The sequence below is a fragment of the Pteropus vampyrus genome, unplaced genomic scaffold, assembly GCF_000151845.1.
Source record: "Pteropus vampyrus isolate Shadow unplaced genomic scaffold, Pvam_2.0 Scaffold137, whole genome shotgun sequence".
Classification (NCBI taxonomy): Eukaryota; Metazoa; Chordata; class Mammalia; order Chiroptera; family Pteropodidae; genus Pteropus; species Pteropus vampyrus.
This window is the reverse complement of record NW_011888918.1, coordinates 2,151,855-2,174,761: the sequence shown is the minus strand read 5'-3', so window position 1 is coordinate 2,174,761 and position 22,907 is coordinate 2,151,855. Positions and strand designations below refer to the sequence as shown.

The window sequence follows — 22,907 nt, the reverse complement described above, 5'->3', positions numbered from 1 at the left end:
ACCATGTCTTCTCTGATGATAATGCCCAAACTCCTAAATCAGCCAAGATTGGATCAGGCCAGCTCTTTGAAGTAGAATCTCAGCTCATGATCTGGACCATGGCTGGGATGTACAGAAAGCAAATTCCTTCCTGAGCTGAGCCTCTCCTTCCAGGGGAAGCAGATGACGGTCCTTCTTTTCCCATCCCCTTCCCTGTCCCCACCCCCCAGTGCATAATCTAGAAGAAACTATGCCCACAGTCTGACAAACCAAACCTCTCCAGGCCCAACCTCCCAGATCTACTCAGGCCTCTCTGTTCTCCTCTCCTCCCTTTTCATCAGCCACACAGACCAGCTTCATTGTAGAAAGCTCAGGCAGGGCTGTACTTGCTCAGGACTCAGTGTTCTAGCCCATGGGGGCCTCCTGCTCCCACCTCAGAGGCTACATCATTGCTCCCTTGTACCTTCCAGTACAGGAATGGCCTGTACAAATATCTGTGCTTTGCTGCTTGTAAGCAGCTCCTCAAAGGAAGGTTTGAAGAGAAGATTAGAACCTTTGAATGAACAAAGTAGGGTAAGGCAAGCTGGATTATCTGTCACCTTGAATTATCTGTGCCCTCCCTAACCAGGCCCACCACCATTGTCCTGGATAATAGAGGAGCAGGCTGGTTTGAGCAGCACCTGCCATCTTCTACCCCTGAGGACAGGTCAAAATCACTGGCATCCACTGACCTGGGATTCACAACATGAGCCGCTGCTTCTGAGGGAGGATGTACAGCAACTCAGTGGTTCCCCCTGGCTACCACGACACCTTTGGGAGAGGGATGAGGATAGCTGGTTCTAAGAGAATTACAGACAAGAAAACTTCTTTAGCTTTCTGAACCTTCTCTTCCTTTCTTTCATTACTTTTCCCAGATGCAACACAGATCAACAGAAGGCAAAAAGGAAACGTCTTTAGTCATATATTCCATTTTTATTCAGACTTTTACTTGTCCCAGGACTAATTGGGGCAGGGCTAGGACTCCTTGGCTCCACTTCATTGACAAGTTATCCATCACCTTCTTTGAATTGATATTCAACTAACATTTCTTGATAATCTACCATATGCCACACGTACCTCATTGCATGTAATCCTTTTCAAAACACTCCTTTAAGATAGTTTTTAGCACCCCCATTTTAGGGAAGAGGGAAGTGAAGTGCAGAGCAATTAAGTGTAATATTAATTACACCACCACTAAGTGGCAGAACCGAGACTAGAATCTAACACCTCTGACTTTATGGTCAATATAATTTCCACTGCACCAAGCGGTTAGCATCTTTCTACATCAAATATTCTGCTGGGCACTTTTCAGAAAGAAGCAAACAACCTTTGACTGCAAAGGGACTTCAAAAATAAGAGAGACAATATTCTTACAATGCTGATTCTTCCTCTCACTCAAAGAATGCCTAGGGTTCCTGGCTAATTTTCAGAAAATAAGACTCCTAATGAATGTCATTCGGAGATAATAATGGTGTTTTCCCACCTCCTCCGGGGCAGCAAATATACTCTTTTTCACTTTCCCTTCCAAGCTAAGTCCCATTTAGAGGCATAAAATTTGTCCTGGCCTAGAGAAAACCACTGAATATCCTTGGCCACTGTCTGTATACCCATAGTGCCTCTGCCCACCTATAGTCCTGTTCCATGCCGCATGGCCCAGGAATACTGACAGGTTCAAGGTCACAATAATACGACTGGGTGAGGCTAAGAATGCAGGATCATTGCCAAGTTGAGCTTCAATCTCAGATGGCAGCCTCTAGTAGGGAAATTAGCATCATTTTCATCTTGTTTCATGAGACATATGGTTTAAATATTTCAAAGCTTTGAGTCATTTCACAATTGACTCAGATGTGTTTCTGATGTCTGATGCAGTCTGCAGGGCCCTGCAGTGGACTTCCTGAATCTTGTTTTATGAGCACAGGAAATGCTTTGAACACAGCTGCCCTAAGAAGCAAATGAAACTGATACCTGCAGGGGCTTCTACCTGAAAGACACTCTACCTAAATCCTGCAGATCTAGGAACAAGCCACTAGCCAGTTGTAGTGATCTAAACCATAAAGTGCCTCCTAGTTTCTTCAATCCCTAGTTTTGTGAGAAGATAGGTAAAATGAGAGACTTTTTCCAAAGAAGGAAGAGAGCCATCCTGGGGCCTTTTGCATTCCACCTGCCAGGATCAGTCTGTGGTGTAAAGAGAAAGGAAAATGAATGCCTCTAAAGGGACCTCTGGCAATCGAGGGATAAAGTTCACTGGCTGACCAAAGAAGGTTGACCAGTTGGAAGGAGTATTGGTGAGAGCAGGGCTCTCATTAGGCTATGTTCTTAATTAAGGAATGGACTCAGGAAAAGCATCCCCAAAAATTTCAGGCAGAAAACCAAAGCAGAAACTACTTGAAGCTCTGGTAGAAATACCTAGCTGAGTCTGGCCCAAGAACCAGGGCTTCTAACAGTGACCTGAAACACAGAACAGCTTTCATATCTCCTGGTTAACTGGAATTCTATCTGCATCTTTTAACTCACTGGTGTGGTTGTTTATGTGTGATATGAATGGGTTTGCACTAGTAAGCATGAGCTGTAAAAGGACACTTAGGCAGCAAGGATGTTGAAGATTGACATGAGACACAGCCAGGGAGAAGTTGTCTCATGTTGTCACTGCTCCACTTTTCTTCTGTCCTTTTTGTGTCTGTGATTGGTTGGTTGGTCAGTCGGGTGGTCAGCTTGTACTCTTGCTTCATTCTTTCATTGTCTTTATGGTGATTGATACTCTCAAGTTTTTCATTCCCATCTGTTCTCACCACTCCATGGAAAATGAATTTTCTCAAGTAAGTTCTTGCCTCAATTTGAACTGCCCTACTCCTTAAATTCACACTGTTACACACACACACACACACACACACACACACACACACACACACACATAAACTATGGGTGAATATAAACCAGTTTAGAGCAATTCAGCCCCTCACCAAGACCTCAGGGATCTGCAGTGATGTCTGGAAGAGTGGGACGGATGACAGTAGAACTGATTTGAACACCTAATAACAAGCCAGAGGGAATCCCTTCACGAGAGTAGGAGATAAGCAAACAGCATCTGAGTCCATGACTGTTTCAAGGCCAAGTTGATCAGCATTAAAAACTTTTGGTTAGAATGGCCTGAAAATAAGCTATTTGCTGGATTATCTTCCTATCGTGACTTGAAATTGTCAAAAAAGGCGGAAAAATATTTTTAAGATACACTTTATGATAAACACTGAAAAATATCTAATGCCTAGAAATAAATCTAACAAAAAAATGTCTCCGATATCTACAGAGAAAACTAAAAAAATTCATAGAGAGGAATTAAAGCAAATTTAGTAAATGGAGAAATATATCATGTTCATAAATTGGAAAACTCAATATTACCAAGATGTCATTTATCTTTAAATTGATCCATAGACAATACAATCCCAATCAAAACTCTAAGTTGAACTTTACCTAAGGTGAGAATGGCAAGAGAAAAGAGAGCCACCCAACATATCCTTTACGGCCAATAGGATGAGCCTGGGCATGCCCCTGCTGCAGCCCCATTGGGCAGCTCTGACATCACAAGGAGGCTGAGGCAAGAACCTCTGGTTTTAGTACCGGAAAGAGTGATCATGTGACTTAGTTGCATGTTGACAATGACTTCCCTAAGGCAAGGCAGGAGAAGCAGCCAAGGATGGGCCCAGCTTCTCTTCCTCAACGGCAGTTGGTCTGCCCTGGAAAGAAGGGTCTCCCCCAAACGAAAGGCTGCTAACCACTCTCCTCCTCCCTGTAGGCCTGCCCGTGGATCATGGAGGAGTGAAAGGCTGGGACCACTGTTCCTGAGACTTATCTCATTCCCCTTGGCTGCTGACTGCTCAGGGAGCTCCTAGTTCTCACAACCTCTTAGTACTTCCCCAAGGGGAAGATGCCGGAGGGGATTTGACCCTGGCAGCACTCTGTCATCAAACCCTTGGCCTCTCTTTCTAGCTTTCTCCCAGTCTGAGAACAGTCCAGAGACATGAATGGACCCAAAGTGAAAAGACTCACTGCCCTCCTGCCCCCGAATTTCTTCGATAAGAGCAACAGAAGCATCGGGACTCACTTTCATGTTGCAGAATAAATTAGGTCCAAAAGACACTTCAGACCTAAGGGATAAAGTGAGGCCTCTAGTCTAGCACTATCTAATGGAACTTTCTGCAATAACGAGAATGTTCCATATGCACTGTCTATAAAATAGCCACCAGCCCCATGCCTATTAAGCACTCGAAATGTGGCTAGTGCAGCCGAGGAATCGATTTTTTTAATTTTATTTATTTTAATTTAGATTTTGTAGCCACATGTGGCCAGCAGCTGCTATCTAGGACAGGACATCTCTCTAGACCCTGCTTCTTTCCACTGACATTTACAATTTCTTCTATCCTCTATCTGTCTGTCTTAGCTTCTTCAGTCCAGCTGCTCTGGCTTCACAAAGCCAGATGGTTCATCACATCCTCCCTACTCTTTCTCCAGCTGGTAATTTTCTACCAGAAATTGACTCATTATAGTGGAAGCCCCCTTGACAGGGTAAGAAGGCTTCTCACCCTGGGGTCCCCTGTGTGGATTTTCTCCTGACTTTGTTAGTTCTCCCAGCCACCCCTGGATTCCCCCTGTCCGTGTCAGCTGCAAGTGCTGAGGCTTTTTCCCTGTGGATCCTGTCCCACCCAGTTTCTGGACGGGTCCTAAGGAAGGCAGAGAGCACACTGGCAGGTGTGGTCTGGAATTGATCTTGCTGCTGTGGCCAAAAACCCCTGGTGAGCCCTGGGGCAGTCAGCTCCTTTTTCCCAGCGCTTTGGACTTCTGACTAGGGTTCCTGATTAGCATTTTTGTGCCCTAGCAAAACTAAAGTCTGAGTACCCTAAGCCCTGCCTGTTTCTTACCCGACCCTTCGCCAGGATGCAGAACCTTGTCTTTGCGCACCCCAGTCACTAGACAGAGACTTGCTGCCTCATAGCTTTGACACTGCTTCCAAAGTAGGCTCCAGACATCTAGCCGTGTTGTGTCCCCAGCTGGCTCCACCTGGCATTCTGGTCCTGCCCACTGGCCTCCATTGTTAGGCCTTAGCCTGCCTCGCAGCAAGTCATCTGAATTGTCTAGGGCTGTGACTCCTGCTACCTGCCCCCAAACATGAGGGATTTGGCCAACATTTTTATAGTGTCAGCTAACAATAGGGTAGTCATTCAGCTAATAGTGTATTCTCTCAGCTTTGGGGGATTCCAAAGCCCCCATTATTTTTTAGAAAAGAGGACGTGAAGGCTTGGCTGCTTCTTAGAGAGCAGAGAGACAGAGAGTGAGGCTGGCAGCAATAGCTTATGCTGACAAAGAACCCAGTTCCACCTTTCCTCAGGCTGTTGTCCCAAGGAGTCTATCTGTGTCCCCTCAACCTTTCCCTTGGCTAGGAGCAAGGGATGAGTCACAACAGGAAGGGAGCTTGGTGAATGAGATGCTACAGAATCAGAGCTGCTCAGGACCATTGAGGTCAAGCATTTTCTCTTTGTCGGGCCACTCCCCACAGCACTAGGCACAGCCTTGCTCAGGCCTCACCCACATAAGCAGCAGCAGAACTGTGAGAAGGAAGAGGCAGGAGGCTCTTGAATGGTCCTCTCAGTGGTCAGTACTGTGGCGTGCTTGAGCCAGGGCCAGTCTCTCTGCATCTTGAGTCTCTGAGCCTGAGAGACAGTGTTGCTGGCCTTGGATTTCTCATGCATGAAGGCAGCCTTCCTCTTATTTCTCACTGTGCCTGTTGAGTACAAGAGACCCCATGGTTTCCAGTGGCCCCAGAGCAATCTTTTCTCTACATACTATGTTGTTCTTAGGAAAGGATTGTTGCCCTGCCTAGATGAGGAGCATGTGGAGATGTGGGCAAGATGGAAAAATTCATCACCAGCTACCTTCTTTTCATTGGGCTTGTGATAAAGGGACAGATGAGGCCCAGATTGGGGCCCGAACTTCACCTATGGACAGGCAGCAGGAAAGCTGGAGTGGGGAGGCAGGTGCACAGGGAGCACTCAGGGAGAGCACTTTTTCTGCAAAGAAACTCTGCAGCCCAGTCCTTGGTCTACTCTGTCAGCTTTATCCATATCTGGAAACTCTTTAAAGATCAAGCATCTGGTTTCCCTTTGGCAAACAGCTTTCCTCACACGACCTGAAGATGTCATGGTCCATGTCCTCCAACCAGCGTGGGGTTTTCCAGGAGCACCCAGGCCCTGTACAGATGCAAAGGGAGCTTCTGAGGCTGAGGGTCCGAATCGTTCAGGCATGGACCCACTGTTTTAGACATTTTTTTGTCCTCCATGAGCAAGCTGTTTCTGGGATAGAAACCAGGGTTTGGACATTCACCAGGCAGGTGGAGAAGCTGAGAGAGCATCTCAGCAGATGATTCAAGCTCCAAGTCAAGTGGCAGATTTACTTGTCTGACCCAGGGAAGATCAACCATTTTGACCAACTGTGAGCCAATCGACTTTCCTACTCAGGCCAGGATGTCATATTTGGACCATGATTTTCATTAACTTTCACAATAGCTATGCCCTTGGTCCGCCAAAGAAGGCTAGTGGGAAACATGCCGAAGGATGGGTTCCTAAATATCGCCAGCTCTGATAGAAACAGAGGCATGGGAGACAGGGATACACAGACCTGTATTAGAGAAGCAACTAATCAGCATAGGACAGAGGTCTGGCAATAGCCATCAAGGCCCCGAGTGACCCCACAGGGCCCCTGGGGCAGCCTGTGCAAATGGAATGAGGAGAATAGTGGGGGCAGAATTTCTCTGCACGCACAGCCACCGAGGGGCCCGGAAGACCCTGCGAGCACGAGTCCATCTGGCCTGGGCTCCCTTCCAGAGGGCAGGAGAGATTCCGATTTCCACATACTCTTCCGTGAGCTACTGAGAGAAATCTTCTTTAGAGCCCAATAAAGGACCAGGGGAAGGAAAGAGAAAGTGACATGACCAGCAGGAAAGGATGTAAACCGGGGCCATTGCCTCTTCTTAAAAGTTGAGAATTCTTTAGAAACTTGGTTTTTGTTTTTACCAGATAATGACTTTTCCTACTAAAAGTCTACTTTCTCTCCCACTTTATCTCTGGCTCTAGCTATACCATTCATCAATAATCCCCCTTTCTAATAACTTTAAGTTAACCATACATTTCTTCATGATGCAATAATTTTTGCCAGATTTTATTTTTTTATAAAGCAGTTTTTACTTCATTTCTTTGCTTAATCACCTACTGCCACCGGATTCCACAGAGAGAGAACGTTCTGGTAGATCGAGAACCAGGAAGCCTCGCTTACACCTTAACAGCACCTCGAATGAGTTGGAGGCAGGCAGGTAGGGCATAGAATGCCTACAGGCACTTTCTTTCCATGCCTCAGTTTCTCTGCAAAGTAGGAAGACTGGCTTAGCAGTCTGTAGTGAGACCAAATGGGATCATGTCTGTCTTAGTCCCTTCAGGACTATAACAAGTACCACAGACTAAGTAGCTTATAAACAACAAAATTTTATTTCTCAGTGTTCTGGAAGCAGGAAGTTCAAGATCAAGGCACCCTCATGGTTGCACTCTCTGGTGTGGACCCTCTTCCAGGTTCATAGCTTGTGTCCTCTCGCTGGGTCCTCACATGGCAGATGGGCTGAGAGAGCTCTGTGAAATCTCTTTTATAAGAGCACTAATCTCATTCTTGAAAACTTACCTTCATGACGTAATCCCAAAGACCCCACCTCCTAACTCCATCCCATTGGGAGTAAGGATTCCAAAATGTGTATTTGGGGGGACACAAATATTCAGACCATAGCAATGTCTGAAAAGTCACTAAGGCTTCTGGGGAAAGTGCCGTCCAGATAGAATGTGAGATGGGCAAGGATCCCTCAGCCTCAGCCTGGAGAGTTTGCATTCCGCTCTCCGACTCAGCACAAAAGGAACTTCACTCTCCTGCCCTTTTTGTTAATTTCCATTTTAAAATTGGTACTTTTGTAATTCTGGTGTTCTGTCATCTCTCATTTTGAGCTAATTTATTCTATCCCTTCATACAGATTTTTGCCTAACACCATAATATAATTTCAAGGCTCATCTTTATAGATCTTCGAAGTTGAATTATGTTAAAACACTGCATAAACCATGATACTAACATCTAAAACTATCGCTCACCCTTTCCTGTGACTAATGCCACCCATTATTGGGCTTTTCTAGATTTGAGCTCAGTTTTTCACTATTTCCTCTCTCTCTGTCTCTAGGCATTATCTTCTTCATATCATTTATTTCAAGGACTCTTTTCCTGTATGCTGTTTGGCTAGTGTTTTGCTACAGGCTAAAGTTAACCAACAGCCTAACAACTATTGTACAGAGCTTCCAACATATCAGGCAATGTGCTTATTACCAAGGACACAACAGCAACCATGAGCGGGCCAGTGAGCCTAGGTCACCATTTAGCCACTTTAAGAACAGAGTTTCCCGACTTTAGTCCATTCTTGGATCTTGCAGTGTTCCCACTTGACCATCTCATCATCCCTAGAAAAACTGCTTATAGCCTGGTACCCCTATTCCTACTTAAAAAGAAGCAATGAATAGACACATTAACCCATTTTGTATCAATTCCTACACTTTAAATTAAGTAACAGTCGGAAGCGAGGGAAGTAACGTATTTTGTGTCTATGCAGAATCAGACATTACGCTGGACATTTTCCATTCATTATCTCCATCAATCCATAAGGCAAGTAAAATAGTCTTTAGGAAACCAAAGGTCAGAGAAAAGCTAAGTAATATGTCCAAAAGAGCCAGGGTTTTTTTGTTGTTGTTGTTTTGGGAGATTTTAATGCAGGTTTAGGTGATTCAAAAGCCAAGCTCTTTTACCTATACCCCCATTGAAACAACAAATGTGAACAAGCTGAGACGTTGCTATGTGCTCGATGGGTCCTCAGCAAGGGTTTATTTTCTTCCTTATAAGCAAATCAGAAACAAGATGAAAGCAAGCCATTCTCAAGTAACAACGCTATGGAAAATTAACAATAGTCACTCTATTCTCATGTCTCTCCACCTCCTCTGAGGCCCCTTGCCTCCTCCTACCTCTCATTCGTCCATTCTGTCTTTGGCCCCTGGATACCCCTGGATTGGTCTGCGCCTTCAGAATTTTCTTTCCAAATCTGAAGTGATAGGTACTTTCAGGAGATGGGGCAGTCACCTGATAGGCGAGCTCAAGAGAGTGAATCAGTAGCCTAATACGCCCTCCTATTCATGTGTATGCACACAGACACGCACACACACATGCACTGCACTTGCAATGGAAGATTTGCAAGTTATGGAGACAAATACTAGATCGCTGAATTCCTCGAAGGCAGAAACCACCTCATATCCATTATTTTGTCCCATGAGAGGCTTTCAGTGAAAGTTTAATGCATGCCTGCATGAATGAATGAGAATTACAGACCTGGAGAACAAGAGAAAGAGAGTCAGAACATTAATATCAGAAAACACCATTAAGATCATTGATATTCCATCAATGCAGAAATCTCTACATAGTCCTGCTTTTGGCCATGAGAGACTATATCTAGAGGCAGCTCTGTTGTGAATGCTCCTTTATACTGAATAGAATGTGCCCCTTTGTAACTTCCACTTATTAGCACTATTTTTCCCTCTTTTTTTTTTTTTCCTATAGTGATTGAGCACCTCAGTAATGATGCTGAGACATGGTACCATCTTTACAGGGCTCATGGTGTAATGCAGGAAACACCAGTAAACAAAGAGAATACAGAATAGAGCAAGGGCTATGCTGGAAGAAAATAGGCTACCACAAGGAGAGCAGTGGGGGAAGAGGCCCCTTTCTGAGATAAGGGGGTCAGAAAGGTGCCAGTTAAACTGAGCCCTGGAGGCTGAACAGGATCCAGAAGGAGAGCATTTCAGACAGAGGGAAGAGCAAAGGCCCTGAGGCAGGAGTGAGCACAGCTTTTTCTGGGAACTGAGAGCAGCGAGTGAGGAGGCGAGGTGTGCAGGGCCAGAGCATGCAGACCCTTCGGGACCTATAAGAAGTGTGGATTTGCTCTGACTGCCCTCCGAAACCACAGGGAGCAGGGATCTTCAATGGGACATTATATAACCTCATCATGGTTGTGAACCAGCATGCTGACTGCTTAGTGAAGAATGGGCTGGTGTGGGGCAAGGGGGGAGCAGTTAAAGCCTGTCCCTGGAAATGCAGGTGACAGCAGTAGAGATGGAGAGAGGTGGGCAGAGTCGTGACTTTATCTGATGGTGAGGTGGATGTGAGGGTGAGGAAGAATCAAGGAAAGCTCTAGATAGTGTTTGAGCGGGAGTAACTCTTACCCATCTTTATATCCCTCCAGATGCTTTCACAGTAGCACCCGGTAGCATTAGACACTCAGTAAATGTCACCTAAATGAGAGCAAACCAAAGCTGGCCTCCACAGACCGCATCCCCGGCTGGCCCCACCCACTCAATCCCAAATGCCGCTTCTGCCCCCTGAATCGTAGTAGTGCCCTGCAGGTTCCCAAATGCCCGCTAGAGGGCAGTGCACTCCCCACACTGAGAACCACGGCTTTAGGCTAATAAGGTAAGACTTCATTCAGCCTCTTATTTCATTTTCCTTGACATCTATTTATCCCAAATCTTAAGAAACCAGTGTCTCCCACCATCAGTGGAACCCCCTCGACCCAGAAACTCAGCATATATGTGTCACATTTGAATGAGGAGGAAAGCGAAGCAGAAGGAAAGGAGGTGGCAAAGGGATGACACAGCGACTCAGCCGGCTTCAGCCCTGAGTCAAGAGGAGCGCTCTGCGGGGGGTGGAGCTCCTGCCTGTTTCTCAGCAGCCTGATTGGTGAGTGGGCATTACCCTGATTATTATTTATTTGTGGAATGCCCACAGGGTTGTTGGAGCAGTACACGCAGACAGGCACAAATAGGCTTTGTCAGGGGGCCTCCCCGCCTGCTTTTGTACCCAGGGATTTGCATATTGTTGCAACATTGTGACAGGTTTCTTTCTTGGCTGGCGCTTGAGAGCTTAAAAGTCACTATGAATGATGAAAAATAATTATATAACTTGCATAAAGCCTTGTGTGGGAAGGGTAGTATTACCTATTACATTTAATTATTTAATGTGGAAAATTATTCACACTGTACAAAGAAGCCTGATGGGAAAGTGCACTGGTTCCATCTCCATTCCCGTCACTGGGAAAGAGACCGGACCACACTGAGTCTGGGAGGGAAAGAGGGATCCCCAAACCTGCAGGGCTGTGGATTACCCCACCCACCAGCCCCGAGGCACTGCCAGCGCTCCAACCACAGTAATAGTAATAGCAGAAGTCACAGCCACCAGCAGGCTCTGCACACTTCATGCACGAACTCAAGTAATCCTCACAGAGCCTCTGAGGGCGTGCATTGTATTTGTTCCCATGCGACAGGAAGGAAGCAGAGGTTCTGGTAATGTGCCTACACAACTCTGGAAGCGAGGGCCGTCTCTCATTTCGTTCACATTTTGTTTACTAAAGTGGATACAGGCAGCTGGCTGTCATGATCGTAGCTGTGCCATACCTGCCCCTTCACTAAGAAGGGGTCATCCTGTTAGGTCAGAAAGGGCTGAGAGACTATAGGACAGGACCAGGCAGATCTGGATTTGGAATGTTCTCCCAGAGCCTAGGTCAGCTGAACTGGGCAGGAGAGAATTCGAGACGGGCAAGCCATAGAGGGCTGCCACGGGTCCAAGCTCATCCACTGCTCCTCCTTGTCTCCCAGCGCTGCCTGACCTCTGCCTTCCCTGCCCCTTCAGAGTGCTCATGATGTTCGTGGGAACTTAAAGTTGCCTGCACACACTGCAGTGCCTCTGCCAGCCTCAGCCCCGCCCCCCGCCAGCCCCCCTCCCCCCCACCCCAGGGATGCACTCTTTCGACACCCTGTCATGGAGGAGCCCTTCACAGGAATCAGCTCATCTCCAGCATTAGCACGAAGCATCTGCTAGAAAGAACCTCCTGAAGTCCCCCAAAGAAGCTTAGTCAATAACCCCCAGTTTTCATCTGCTGTCAGTGGGGAAGACTACAAATGTCTGATCCAACCCACATGTGTATGCCAATACCTTGCACAGTTCCAGGCACCTAGTAAGCACCCATTATGTGTTGGTAAGACAAATAAATGAATGATGATGGCCTTTGAAACTTTCCTGGGGAGAGAAAAAGCTTAATTCCAGAGAAGAATAGGAGCAAAAGGTGTCCCATTTAAAGTGTACATTCCTCTAACAGTTAATTTTGAGAACAGTCCCCGTCACCACCACCACCTGGGGCCTCCTCTCACCAGGGCAAGGACCTAGTCCCTAACCCCAGCCCCTGGCCTGCTTCTGCCCTTAGTCCTCACTGGCCCAGGCTACCTGTGCAGTGTGAGCCTCCAGGCGCCACCGAGTGAACACAGCACAGGGTGGGAGCTGACAGAGAAGACAGAAATCCTCGCCGCCTCCCAGGCAGCCAGAGCCCAAGAGCAGCTGTGTGCTCCAGTTATGCCTTCTCCATTAGACACCACTAATTTCCATGATTACTGTTATGCCTAAATGGCATCCTAATGTAATACAATTTATATTATCTCTGCTTGGTGTCAGTTACCATTGTGTTCCATGATATTCCAAGGGATTGACTGTTCACAGACACACACTGAGACATCGCCACTGCTGCCTCGCTGCCAGCTGCATTCAGCTCCTCTCCATGCTTCATTCAACTCTCCTCATCATTCAGTTCCACAACCTAGGACCCAGGAAAGATCATTGTGTCCAGGAACTGGACACTGTCCCCCACACCCACCACCAACTGCTTCTGCTTAGCCACCTGCTGCAAATGCTTGCTCACTCAGGCAGGGGCTCTGCTTTCTTTCAGGAACCCCCTGCTCTGGGTGAAGTACAAGCCACCTTTTGCCCTCTCTTCCCATTTTAGGCCTTTCCTCCCCCAGGTGGCCTTAATCCCTCCCTCCAGCTTCTGGTGGATTCCTACTGCTTTCCTGAGTTGCAGAGTCATTTAAGAGGCCTTGGGCCTACTCTGGGGACTTTCCACCCTGCTGCCCTGCCTCCTCTCCCTCCCGTGTCTCGTGCGCTCCCTCCCTCCCTCTCTCTCTCTCTCTCTCTCTCTCTCTCTCTCTCTCTCTCTCTCCCCCCGCCCCTTTCTCTCCCTCTCTCTCCTTTCCTCTCTGCTTCGCCCCACTTTCCACCATCTGTGTGCTCTTTCTTCTTTTCTTCCACTTCCTACCTTGAGTGACCTTTCCCATCAATACCCTCCTCACCTTTTTCTTCTCATGGGATTTCTGTAATTCCTTTGCTTCCCTGCCATCTACATCTCTTGGCAGCTGGATTTTCCTTCCTCTCAGACATTCTTCCTTCCCTCACCTTTCCATGTTCGTTCCCATCCTCTGTCTCAATTCCAGCAGCTCCGCTTCTAATCTCGACTCAGGTCTCCCACTCCAACACTCTCTGAGGCCCCGTGTGTCCATAGAAGGGAACAGTCTCAGGGGAGAGACCCCCAGACAGACTGAAAGTCTGGAGTCTGATTCCCTGCCTGGGGCCTGATCATCTCCTCTGTGCTCCTTTGCTTCACCTTTCCTCTGCTAGACCTGTCAGAGGGTAGATACTGATGATAGGTAGGAAGGAATAGAGAAGAGAAAAAACAAGTAATGGCAATGAAATAAGTTTTGCCTCAGAATTCCTGAGAATACACAGTCCCAAGTGTGCAGAATTTCTCGTGGATCCCTTCTTATCACCAAGCTGTTTTAAAGTTCGTATTGCCTCTAAGAAGATTATAGTAGCAAACTTTGCTCTGGGCAGGGAAAAACTTAGGATTCAGAATTCAAGGGCACAGGCATGTGCTTACCACCTCTCCCACAGCAGTCCTGCTCTCCAGGATCAGAACTGGAAAACAGGCCCACTCGGCAGCTCACCCCTCTCTTCCTAGCCCCTAGGCAGAAAAGAGGGAACTGGGTCTCCCTCAGCAGGAATAGGGGTTTCTAAGAACCTGACTATTGACTGTCTACATAAGCTTGAGCCTAGTAAAATTCAGCCAGGACAACTTGCATGCTGTCACTAATCTCGAAATAGTACCAGCCAGATTTCATTCAAGAGCCTCAAGACAGTCACACTACTCAGTACTGACTCAAGAGGGGCAGAAAAGGCCTTAGAGACAGACAAAAGGTGAGCTCAGGATTCCAGAAGCTTCAGCCTCTTCCCTCCTCCTTCCACACACCTGTGCTTTGCCTTTCCTTCTGCTCAGTCCTACCCCCAAAATTGAACCTGTGAATACTATTTAACAGATCACCTCCAATTAATCATGACAGAAGCTAATACTTATTTAGAGCTTACTTCAACCAGCCACAGGTCTAAGTGCATTACAGGTATTATCTCGTTTAATCCTTGCCATAATCCTATGGTTATCTCATTTTATAGGTGAGAAAACTGAGGCCCGGAGAGGTTACATTATTTGCTACAGGTTACCCAGGTACTAAGTGCCAGAGGGAGGATTTGAACCCAGACACCTTATCCCCAGAGATCATGCTCTCAACTACTATGCCGCCTCCTTCAACTTGTAGTAGCTCCAGTGACGGAGGTGAATCAAGACACAGATAATTCAAAAGAAAGGAAAATCCAAAATTCTTGTGCATGCAAAATCATATGATACTTTTGCAAAAATTTTTCTTCCTAATCATGATCTGCTGAAGCTAATATCAATTTGGTCTACATTTTGTCAGCCCATCCACGTCAGCCAGTGAGTGGAGGGTCAGCAGCACTCAGGAGAACGTACTGGTTCTAGGGTATAAGCAGTTGCAGATCGCAGGGGTGGCTGCTGGCCGGCACAGTGGAAGAGCTGTCGAGACTTTCCTGAGGATGGCCGGGGGAGGGGCCCATCTTCTGGAAAGGGGAAATCCACTAACTTTGGAGAGTTCAGGGATTAAGAGGAGAAGCCTTCTAGCCCTGAAAGTGCCATCCCTTCCGGATGATCAGGCCTGCATGCCTCTGAGGAGTTGGACATGGAGAGGTTTGGTTCACCACTTCGGGGAGAGCCAGCAAAGCTCTTTCCCTAACCCTGACTTCTGCCATTTGGGACCTGTCACCAAGGAAAGGAGGAGTGACAGGTATAACCTGGCTCCAGGTCAAATTAACTTTGTAAGAGAAAACCAATGATTTCCTTTTCCCATCTTCCTTCCTCCATTACACTCCTGAAACCCACGTTACCCATGGTTTCCAGCAAACGAGGTGGGCAAAAACGTGTGTCCGTATGTGTATGTGTGAGTGTGTGAGAGAAAGTGAGAGAGAGAGAGAGAAAGAGAGAGAGAGAGAGAGATTGAGAGAGAAAGAGAGAATAAGAGAACACTAAGGTCTTATGCCCCAAAGAGCATAGGTAAAACGGTTCTCCCAGGCCCCGCCCAATTAAGGGCTTGACCAGGTTTCTCCCTCGTCCCTTGGACAACCTGTTGACCTAATGGGAGCTATCGGCCTTATTTCTGGGAGTGGTGTGGAATGGGTGAGAGGAAGAGGCTATTGAAAGAGTTGGAGGAGGAGGCCAACCTGGAAGCTGGATCTAAACCGTCTTCGTGGTCCACCTTGCAGGACTGTTGGGCTGTGGGACAGAGGGGTGGGAAGGCGAGTGAATGGGTCAGGGTGAAAAGCTGCCTCTTAAAGGGACTCTGTCACCGACCTCCCCAAACACACTCCCTCACTCTTGTATTCCAGATGCGTGCAAATCTCCTCAGGGCCGGGTCCACAGGAGCCCTTGGCAACAAGGGCACTGGTTGGTCCTGCAGCCGGTGGAGGCCTCTGCACGGGGTCTGCCAGGGAGCTTGCCACAGCCCAGAGAAGTCAGTCGAAAGCCTCCAGGAACACAGACTGCTAAGGGCAAGTGTGAGGCATGAGGCATTAATCTCCACAGAGCCCAGCCAACCCAATGGCAGCCAGCACTGAAGGGATGGGAGAGGGCCATGGTCAAGGAGGAGCTGACTGTGTTGTGTTTCCTTCCATCTGCACATACACACAGAAACCCAAGAGAAAGGGTGACAAGCGATGTACAGCGAGGAGGTTGACAGGGTCCCTTTAGGTCTCGGCCCCTCCCCCGGTGCTCTCCAGCAGATTAACCTGTGTGTTAACCTAGCCTGAGCCTGCTCTCTGCCTCTCTTCCTTTCCCTTTCCTCCCCTCAGAGGTGTTGCAGACCAAGGCCAACTTACCCATTTTGTTTCAGGTCGCTGGTGGAGGAAAGACTGTAACTCATCCTCCTTTCGTATGCCCCGAGCCTTCTACCTTCCTACCTCTCCTCCTGCCCCCACACCCAAATCATGTTTTGTTACCACGTCTTCTAGGCCAGGTGCTGAACATCCTGGACTCTGCTCTGGTTCCTGTTTCTCTCCTTTCTCTTTCTCGACCTCCCTCGCCTTCCCTTCTGAAATAGCTCTACCCACAACGATGGCATTCCTATCTAGAGATATTCCCCCAGTGTTTTCCGAAATCTAATTTTATATCAGACGCATATTTATAGTTCATTGGGGTCTTCGCTCTTTGCCTCCCTTCCTTCAAAATTAGCTTTCTCCATTTGCCCTGAGAATGATATCTGAGAACCTGGGAGGGAATTGGTTGTTTCCTGCTCATAGCATGTGACTTGAATGGGAGAGAGAGGTCTCTCTCCACCTCAAAGCCTCTAGTATATTCAGAAAAATATTCTGGGAAGCAAATGAGAAAGCCACGATCCCAAGCCGACCTTCACCTGACCCCATGCCCTGGCCAACCTCTGCTTCCCCAGTCTGGCTGTCCGAAGTCTCCGCGGTGGTGCTTCTGTTTTCTTTTGGCAGAAATGCCTGGGAACCGAGAGGCCCCTTTCCCTGTGACCCGACCTCCCACACTAAGAATAACAGCCCTAGGACAGCATGTCTTGCGATCTCTCTGGAAAGAGGGCATGGCTGGGAAGTGGGGAAGTTCAGGGAGCTGGATAGAGCCAGGAGGAAATGGAAGAACACAGACTCTTGGCTCTTGTGAGTAAAAAATAAAAAGGGAGAGAGAGCTGGGGAGAGAGAGCTGGGAAACTCTCAGAGGAACCCTAACGCTTTCATATGCACTCACCACTCTCTAGAATTCCATCTCCTGGAAGCCCCATCTAGTGGCTCAGAGAGTAGGAAAATTCTGGTCCTGCTGAGCAAAGGTGTTCCAGCCCTGTTTTATCCCTTTGTCAACATTCCTTAAAGGACGAAAGGAGAAAATGTCCTTTTTCATTAAGACTAGTGTCTTTGGTACGAGGTCTTTTCCACACCACCCAGGGGAATATGGCTGTCCTGGGGTTTCCTAAACTGTGAGTGGATGTCCCGTGTGGTCACAGCATTTCTCTCTAGACTCCTACGCCTCTCAGAGAGGCCACTTTGTACAGAGTCCACTCACCCAGGACTCCTGGAATCCTCTAGGGAACTGGGGACAGCCTATCCCTTGGTTGACCAGTTATCCAAGTACCTCAAAAAAAGTCTTTCAAAAACTTTCATTTTTTTCCCTTTTCTAAATATGGTGGAAAACCCGAAAATCCCATGCTCACAGGGTAAAGTAGTGAAAGCAGGACACTGTCTCCCCGATCTGTGCTAGAACCTCTCCTCCATGGCTGCCCTCCCCAAGAAGCCTGTGTCCCCATCCACACACCCTATGCCCAGACTACACCTGTCAGTCTGGTTCTCAGGAAAGGCTTTGGCAACGTCATTCACTTCGGTGGCATCTGCATTTCGGTGGGTCCCTATTCCAGAATGACGATGTTGGGAAAGGAGCCTGGGGCAGGTGCTTGGGAGACGCCCTGAGAGCACTGTACAGGGCCACGTCCTGCATTACCTAGCTCCAAGACTGACCTGGACTCTGTCTCCCTTCTGTTAGTGAAGCCTTTGCCAGGACACAGCTGCCCCTGGGAATACTGGAGCATGTCCAGTGCTGGAACAAGGGTGACTCTGGTTCCGTCTGCATAGAGCCCATATTTTTATAGGTATCATTCTAATGATGTGGCCCCCTTGTTATTGCTGAGCTTTACATGAGCCACCTCTGGGCCCAGACGACCTGGCCACCCTTTTGGGCCATACCGATTGCTACTTCTTAGTTCTTAGATCAACCACAGGGCCACAGCCCATTCTCCTCTAAGGGATCATCCACCTGTGTTCCCTCCCTCCTTGCAGAGAAGCCCTTCTGAAGGAAGAGCAGTGGGGCTATAGGAGATGCTAAATGTGGACTGAAAAGAGAGTCCAGCCACAACCCTTCACTGCCTGCCCCCATGCCCACTCCTGCCCTGCTGGGAAGTAGAAAGGGCCTCTGGGCAGGAGGGTGGCGAGGCGGGATGGATCCGGAGGAAGGGGAACCATGTGGCCACTGTGGCCACAGGAGGCAGGGCAGGAGGATTGGCCGCCCCCTTCTCCCCTGGGCTCCTGGGCTCCTGGCCACGGCGAGGGTGTTTGGAACTCCAGCAGCAACACTGAGGTCCGGACGGTGATTCTGATGGTGATGTTGCTCTGTTCTTGTCTGTCTAATATTCCTTTTTAATCCCCGTCCTGCCTGCCCCTCCCTTATGTAGGGTTACTTTAGTGATCCCTGGAATGTTTTTGACTTCCTCATCGTAATTGGCAGCATAATTGACGTCATTCTCAGTGAAACTAATGTGAGTATGACTCTGCCCTCCCAGGAAACCTCCTCCTTCCTTCCTCTTCTGCCTCCTGTTTCCCTCTCTCTTTCATTCTCTCTCTCTCTTTACCTCCTTTTATTTATTTTGTTTAATTTCCTGTTTTTACTCGCCTCCAGTCATGCTTTTTATTGAACCCGCCGTCGTCCTGTGAGGGAAAAAAAGTGAGAGCTTCTCCTCCTTTTTTTCCACTTGTCCCAGCTCGGCCCTCTGTGCTGGGCCCAGGAGCTGGGAGCCGAGTGGAGGGAGCAGGCGGTGGGAGGCCGCCCGGTCCCCCTCCCAGGGTGGCCACGGCCCAGTGTAAGCTCTGAACTAACCCAGCTTTTGTCAGGCCTCTCCACCCTGCGAGAACCAGGTTGCCCAGGTCTGAGCCGCCAGAACTGTAGAGTGGTAAGAGAGTGTTTACTATACCCACGTAACCTCTTTCTTTTCTCATTTTTTTCTCTTCTCTCCTTTCTTTCATGCTTTTTTTTTTCATTTTTCCTTTTTTTGTTTTGTTTTTCTCCTTTGTTGTTGGTTTTTTTTTTCTCTTCTCTCTCTCTTTTCCTCGGCTTCTCTGCCCCATGCAGCACTATTTCTGTGATGCATGGAATACATTTGACGCCTTGATTGTTGTGGGTAGCATTGTTGATATAGCAATCACCGAGGTAAACGTAAGTACTTGGCGTCTGTACCTAACTGTCCGTGCCTGCTCTAACACTCATTGTCTTTCCCCGGTTTATTTTTTTCTTCATTTTATTTTCTCCTCCCCACCTCCTAATTTTCATTTAGTTTTTTAAATTTGTTCGTTTAAATTGGTTTAAAGGATCTTTTCTTGTTGCTTTCTTTTGGAACTTTTAAATTTTTTTTTAACTTCGTTACGAATTAGGCCTCCCTGATCCTTTTAAGTTTTGATTGCTGCATCTTTTTCTCTCTCCATTTACAATCCGCCTGGCATGACTCACACTGTATAGGAGGATGCAGCTATGGGGATCATGGAGTGAGAAAATCAAGGAGTATTTACAACTTCTGGGTCTGAGCAGCTGCCGGGGCCAGGGTCCAAACCTCTTTTCACCCCCATCTCACCTCCAGACCACCGCCTCTCCCCCTCCTGCCTTTTCACCCACAGCATCCTAGAAAGGGAGACATGGAGTTAAGGCTCTGTCTTTGCCTGCTTTGTCAACCCAAGGCCCAGCCCATTACACTCACACTGAAAGGGCTCCACCCCATTTAATGTCAGCAGCTCTCCAAGCACCTTTGGGAGAGGAAAAGAGAACCAGTTGTGCTTGGACACCTGCTTGCACACCCCTCTTCTCTGGAGTAGCCAAAGAGCCAGGTGGCTGGGTGACCCACTGAGAGCTCTTGCAGGGGCCTTTCCTCCTTCTTGCTGGGGACAGTGGCATCTGCTTCCCGCATGGACCCACGCAGGGAACTGATTCTTCACTCACCTGGTTCTCTCCCACTCCCATCCCCCTCACGTTCTGCCCTGGCTGCCTGGCCTCAGACAGAATGCCAGCCTCTGCGCTCCGAGGCCTCCTGCCACCTTGTCCCAAGAGTTGCCTCCTCCTATACAGTTCCTACCAGTTCCTGCACACGTCTTTTTGTTACCTGGCATGTTTAAACCTCCTCTCTTTATCTATAGGCAAGCTCTCTGCAGTTAGTGTTTAACATGTGTTGTTTAATTTTTTTGTCATTATTTTTCCTTAATTAAGAGACTTGGTAATGTTTGCACAAACCTTTGACACACTGAACCATTGAATCACAGCACGGAGCAGACGCTGTACAGTTTGATCTAAGATGTTTGAAACTACCCTAGCAATCGCCACCATCTCCCCATTGTGTCTCACCCTCCCCTCTCCATGCCATAATTTGCCCCCTATCGGTTGAGCTGACATGTTATTTTACCTGCCTGATTCCCTGGCGTAAAATCCCGTCTGCCCCTTCCCAGCTGATGGACTTCGGAAGGGGGCGGCCGTGCTTTCTGTACACCGCCCCCGTCAGCCCCTTGCACCCTCCCTGCTCCCCTTTAACTCCAGATTCAATTTCCCCTCTGTCTCCCAGATCTCTCTGAGTTGTCTGTCTCATGGTGTGTGTGTATGTGTGTGTCTGTGTGTGTGTGTGCGTGCGTGTGTACACTCTCCCTTGACTTCTTCCAGTAAATGGAAGGTCATCTTTTAAAAATCAGTCTTCCCACTCATTCTCTGCGCCCCACTCCCCTCCCACCCTCTCCCTCAGCACTCTTGAGCACACTGACAGTTTCGCCGGCTGGAAGAGCCTTAAGTCTTATCTCAGGCGCTATTCAGGGCCGTGAGTTGTACATGGATATGTAACAGCCAGAGCCTTTGTGCTTGGAGCTTGCACCATGCAGTGCTCTGAACTGAGGGAGTACTCGGGAGAGGAACAGGGAAGGGAGAGCAGGGCAGGGAGGGGGCCCTGCCCTCCAAGGATGTCATTTTTTCAGACAGCAGTGCAGATTCATATGAAAATCTATGTGAGGGACTTGGAGCCTGGTAGCAGGAAAATGCAGGAAGGTGACAGCGAGCTGCCTCCCTGCGTGCAGAGGGGACCCACTGCTGTCTCAGGGGGTCCTCTGGGGTTCTCACTATTGGCAAGGCCCACATCAACACTCAACCTGCCATTTTCTCCCCAACTGTTGTTGTTTTTAAAAGAAAAACAAAGACAACACAAAAGAAAAATTTGGGGGGTATATAATTGTCTATGTTGGGGGCAGAGAGGGAGTGCAGGACAAGAAAGAAGCATGAAATGATCATGCAGTACTTTCCATTTGTAAATGGTTTTCTAGTTCACCCTTGCATTTATCTCCTGTAATTCTGAACTAACCTGTGGATTTGACAGGCAAGAATTATCATCCCTAATTTGCTGATGATAAAGATGACAGTGGAGAGATTAACTGCCTTTCTATGCCACACAGCTGGAATCCCGGCCTCCCGATGTGGCCAGAGTTTGCCCTGGGCCACAGTTCCTCTATCTCTTTAATCCATGATGCCCTTAGATAAACCTATGCATGTCACAGGTCCCCCTCCGTTTACTTCCACCAGCCAGGATTTGTTCAGCCCTTACGTTCTAGAATTTATATTCACAATAACCATAGGTTGTTTTTTTTTTTTTCTAAACAAAAAAATTATTTATCAGCCCACCCTTGTAGTTCTGATGCACCTCTGACTCCTCCCAGACCGCCTTTACCCCACATGGAAGTGCTCCTCATTCCTCTAGACTGAGGAGTTTGTGAAAAGTTTTGCTGAAGAGTGGTCTAGGGATTAAATGGGGACAATGGGTGCGATAGAGAGCAAGGGGAAGTGTCCGGAGACCCAACGCATATTTCTGGATCAAGTTCTTCCCTTCCCATACAATTAATGGCTTCTGAACAAAAGGAATAAATGTAACATCACCCAAGGCAGGAAGATAGTGTGGGAAAGGAAGAGAGGGCTGGACGTGAAGTCAAAGCTGGCAAATCGTTGAGTGTTGCTTCTTCTTTCTGTAGAAGACTTAGTCCCTTCATCCGTCAAGGAATATGATGATATTTATGGCACTATGTTTTGAAGCTCAAATAAGAGCATCTATTTTAAAATCTATGAAAACTGTAAAGCACTATTGAATGGGAGAAACTGTGGCACCCAAGCAAATGACATTTTTTCCCAAAACCCTGCTGGAATAGCTGGGAGGGCCTAGTCTCTAGCCAATTATATTTAATTATAACTTACCTCCCACAGACAGAGCCCTCATTTCCCAGACACGATTAGGCTCGTGCAGATGGTTGACAGGTATGGCCAGATCAAAGCAAGCACAGCTTATTGACCACTGCCCGTGACTCAAGCCTAGATAGGGCTGTTCCACAAGCACGGTTCTGGCATAACCCTGCACTCAGGTAGCAAACAATACTGTAGATGACAAATTATATGAGCAGTAATGCTTAGTCTCAGAGGTGGGTCTCTCCGCCCATATGGTTCTGCCCTCAAGCCACTGGCAGCTTACAGGCCTGGACACTCCTTGGTGCATGGAAGTTCACAACTCCAGGATGTTTTCCCTGGGTGCCTCCCTTTATTTCACCCCCCAGACTTTTCTAGTCTTACTGTCATCACAAGACATCCATTCCCGGACATATGTTCAATTTGGCAGGAAGCCATACTTGTAGCCTCAGAGGAATCCATGAGGGCTTTTCACCTGCGATTCATCATCTTTGACTCTTTTAACCCTATAGAAATCAACTCTCATTTC

The 22,907-nt window shown here is 47.8% G+C and overlaps 1 protein-coding gene across 1 annotated transcript in view; it reads left to right on the top strand.

The window, feature by feature from the left end:
- Positions 1-22,907, top strand: part of CACNA1C (calcium voltage-gated channel subunit alpha1 C) — a 614,430-nt gene that overhangs the window by 539,353 nt on the left and 52,170 nt on the right. Inside the window, exons 29-30 of the mRNA XM_023535193.1 lie at positions 18,588-18,671; positions 19,262-19,345. Coding sequence (XP_023390961.1) covers positions 18,588-18,671; positions 19,262-19,345 — 168 coding nt within the window. The remainder of the gene's footprint in view (positions 1-18,587; positions 18,672-19,261; positions 19,346-22,907) is intronic.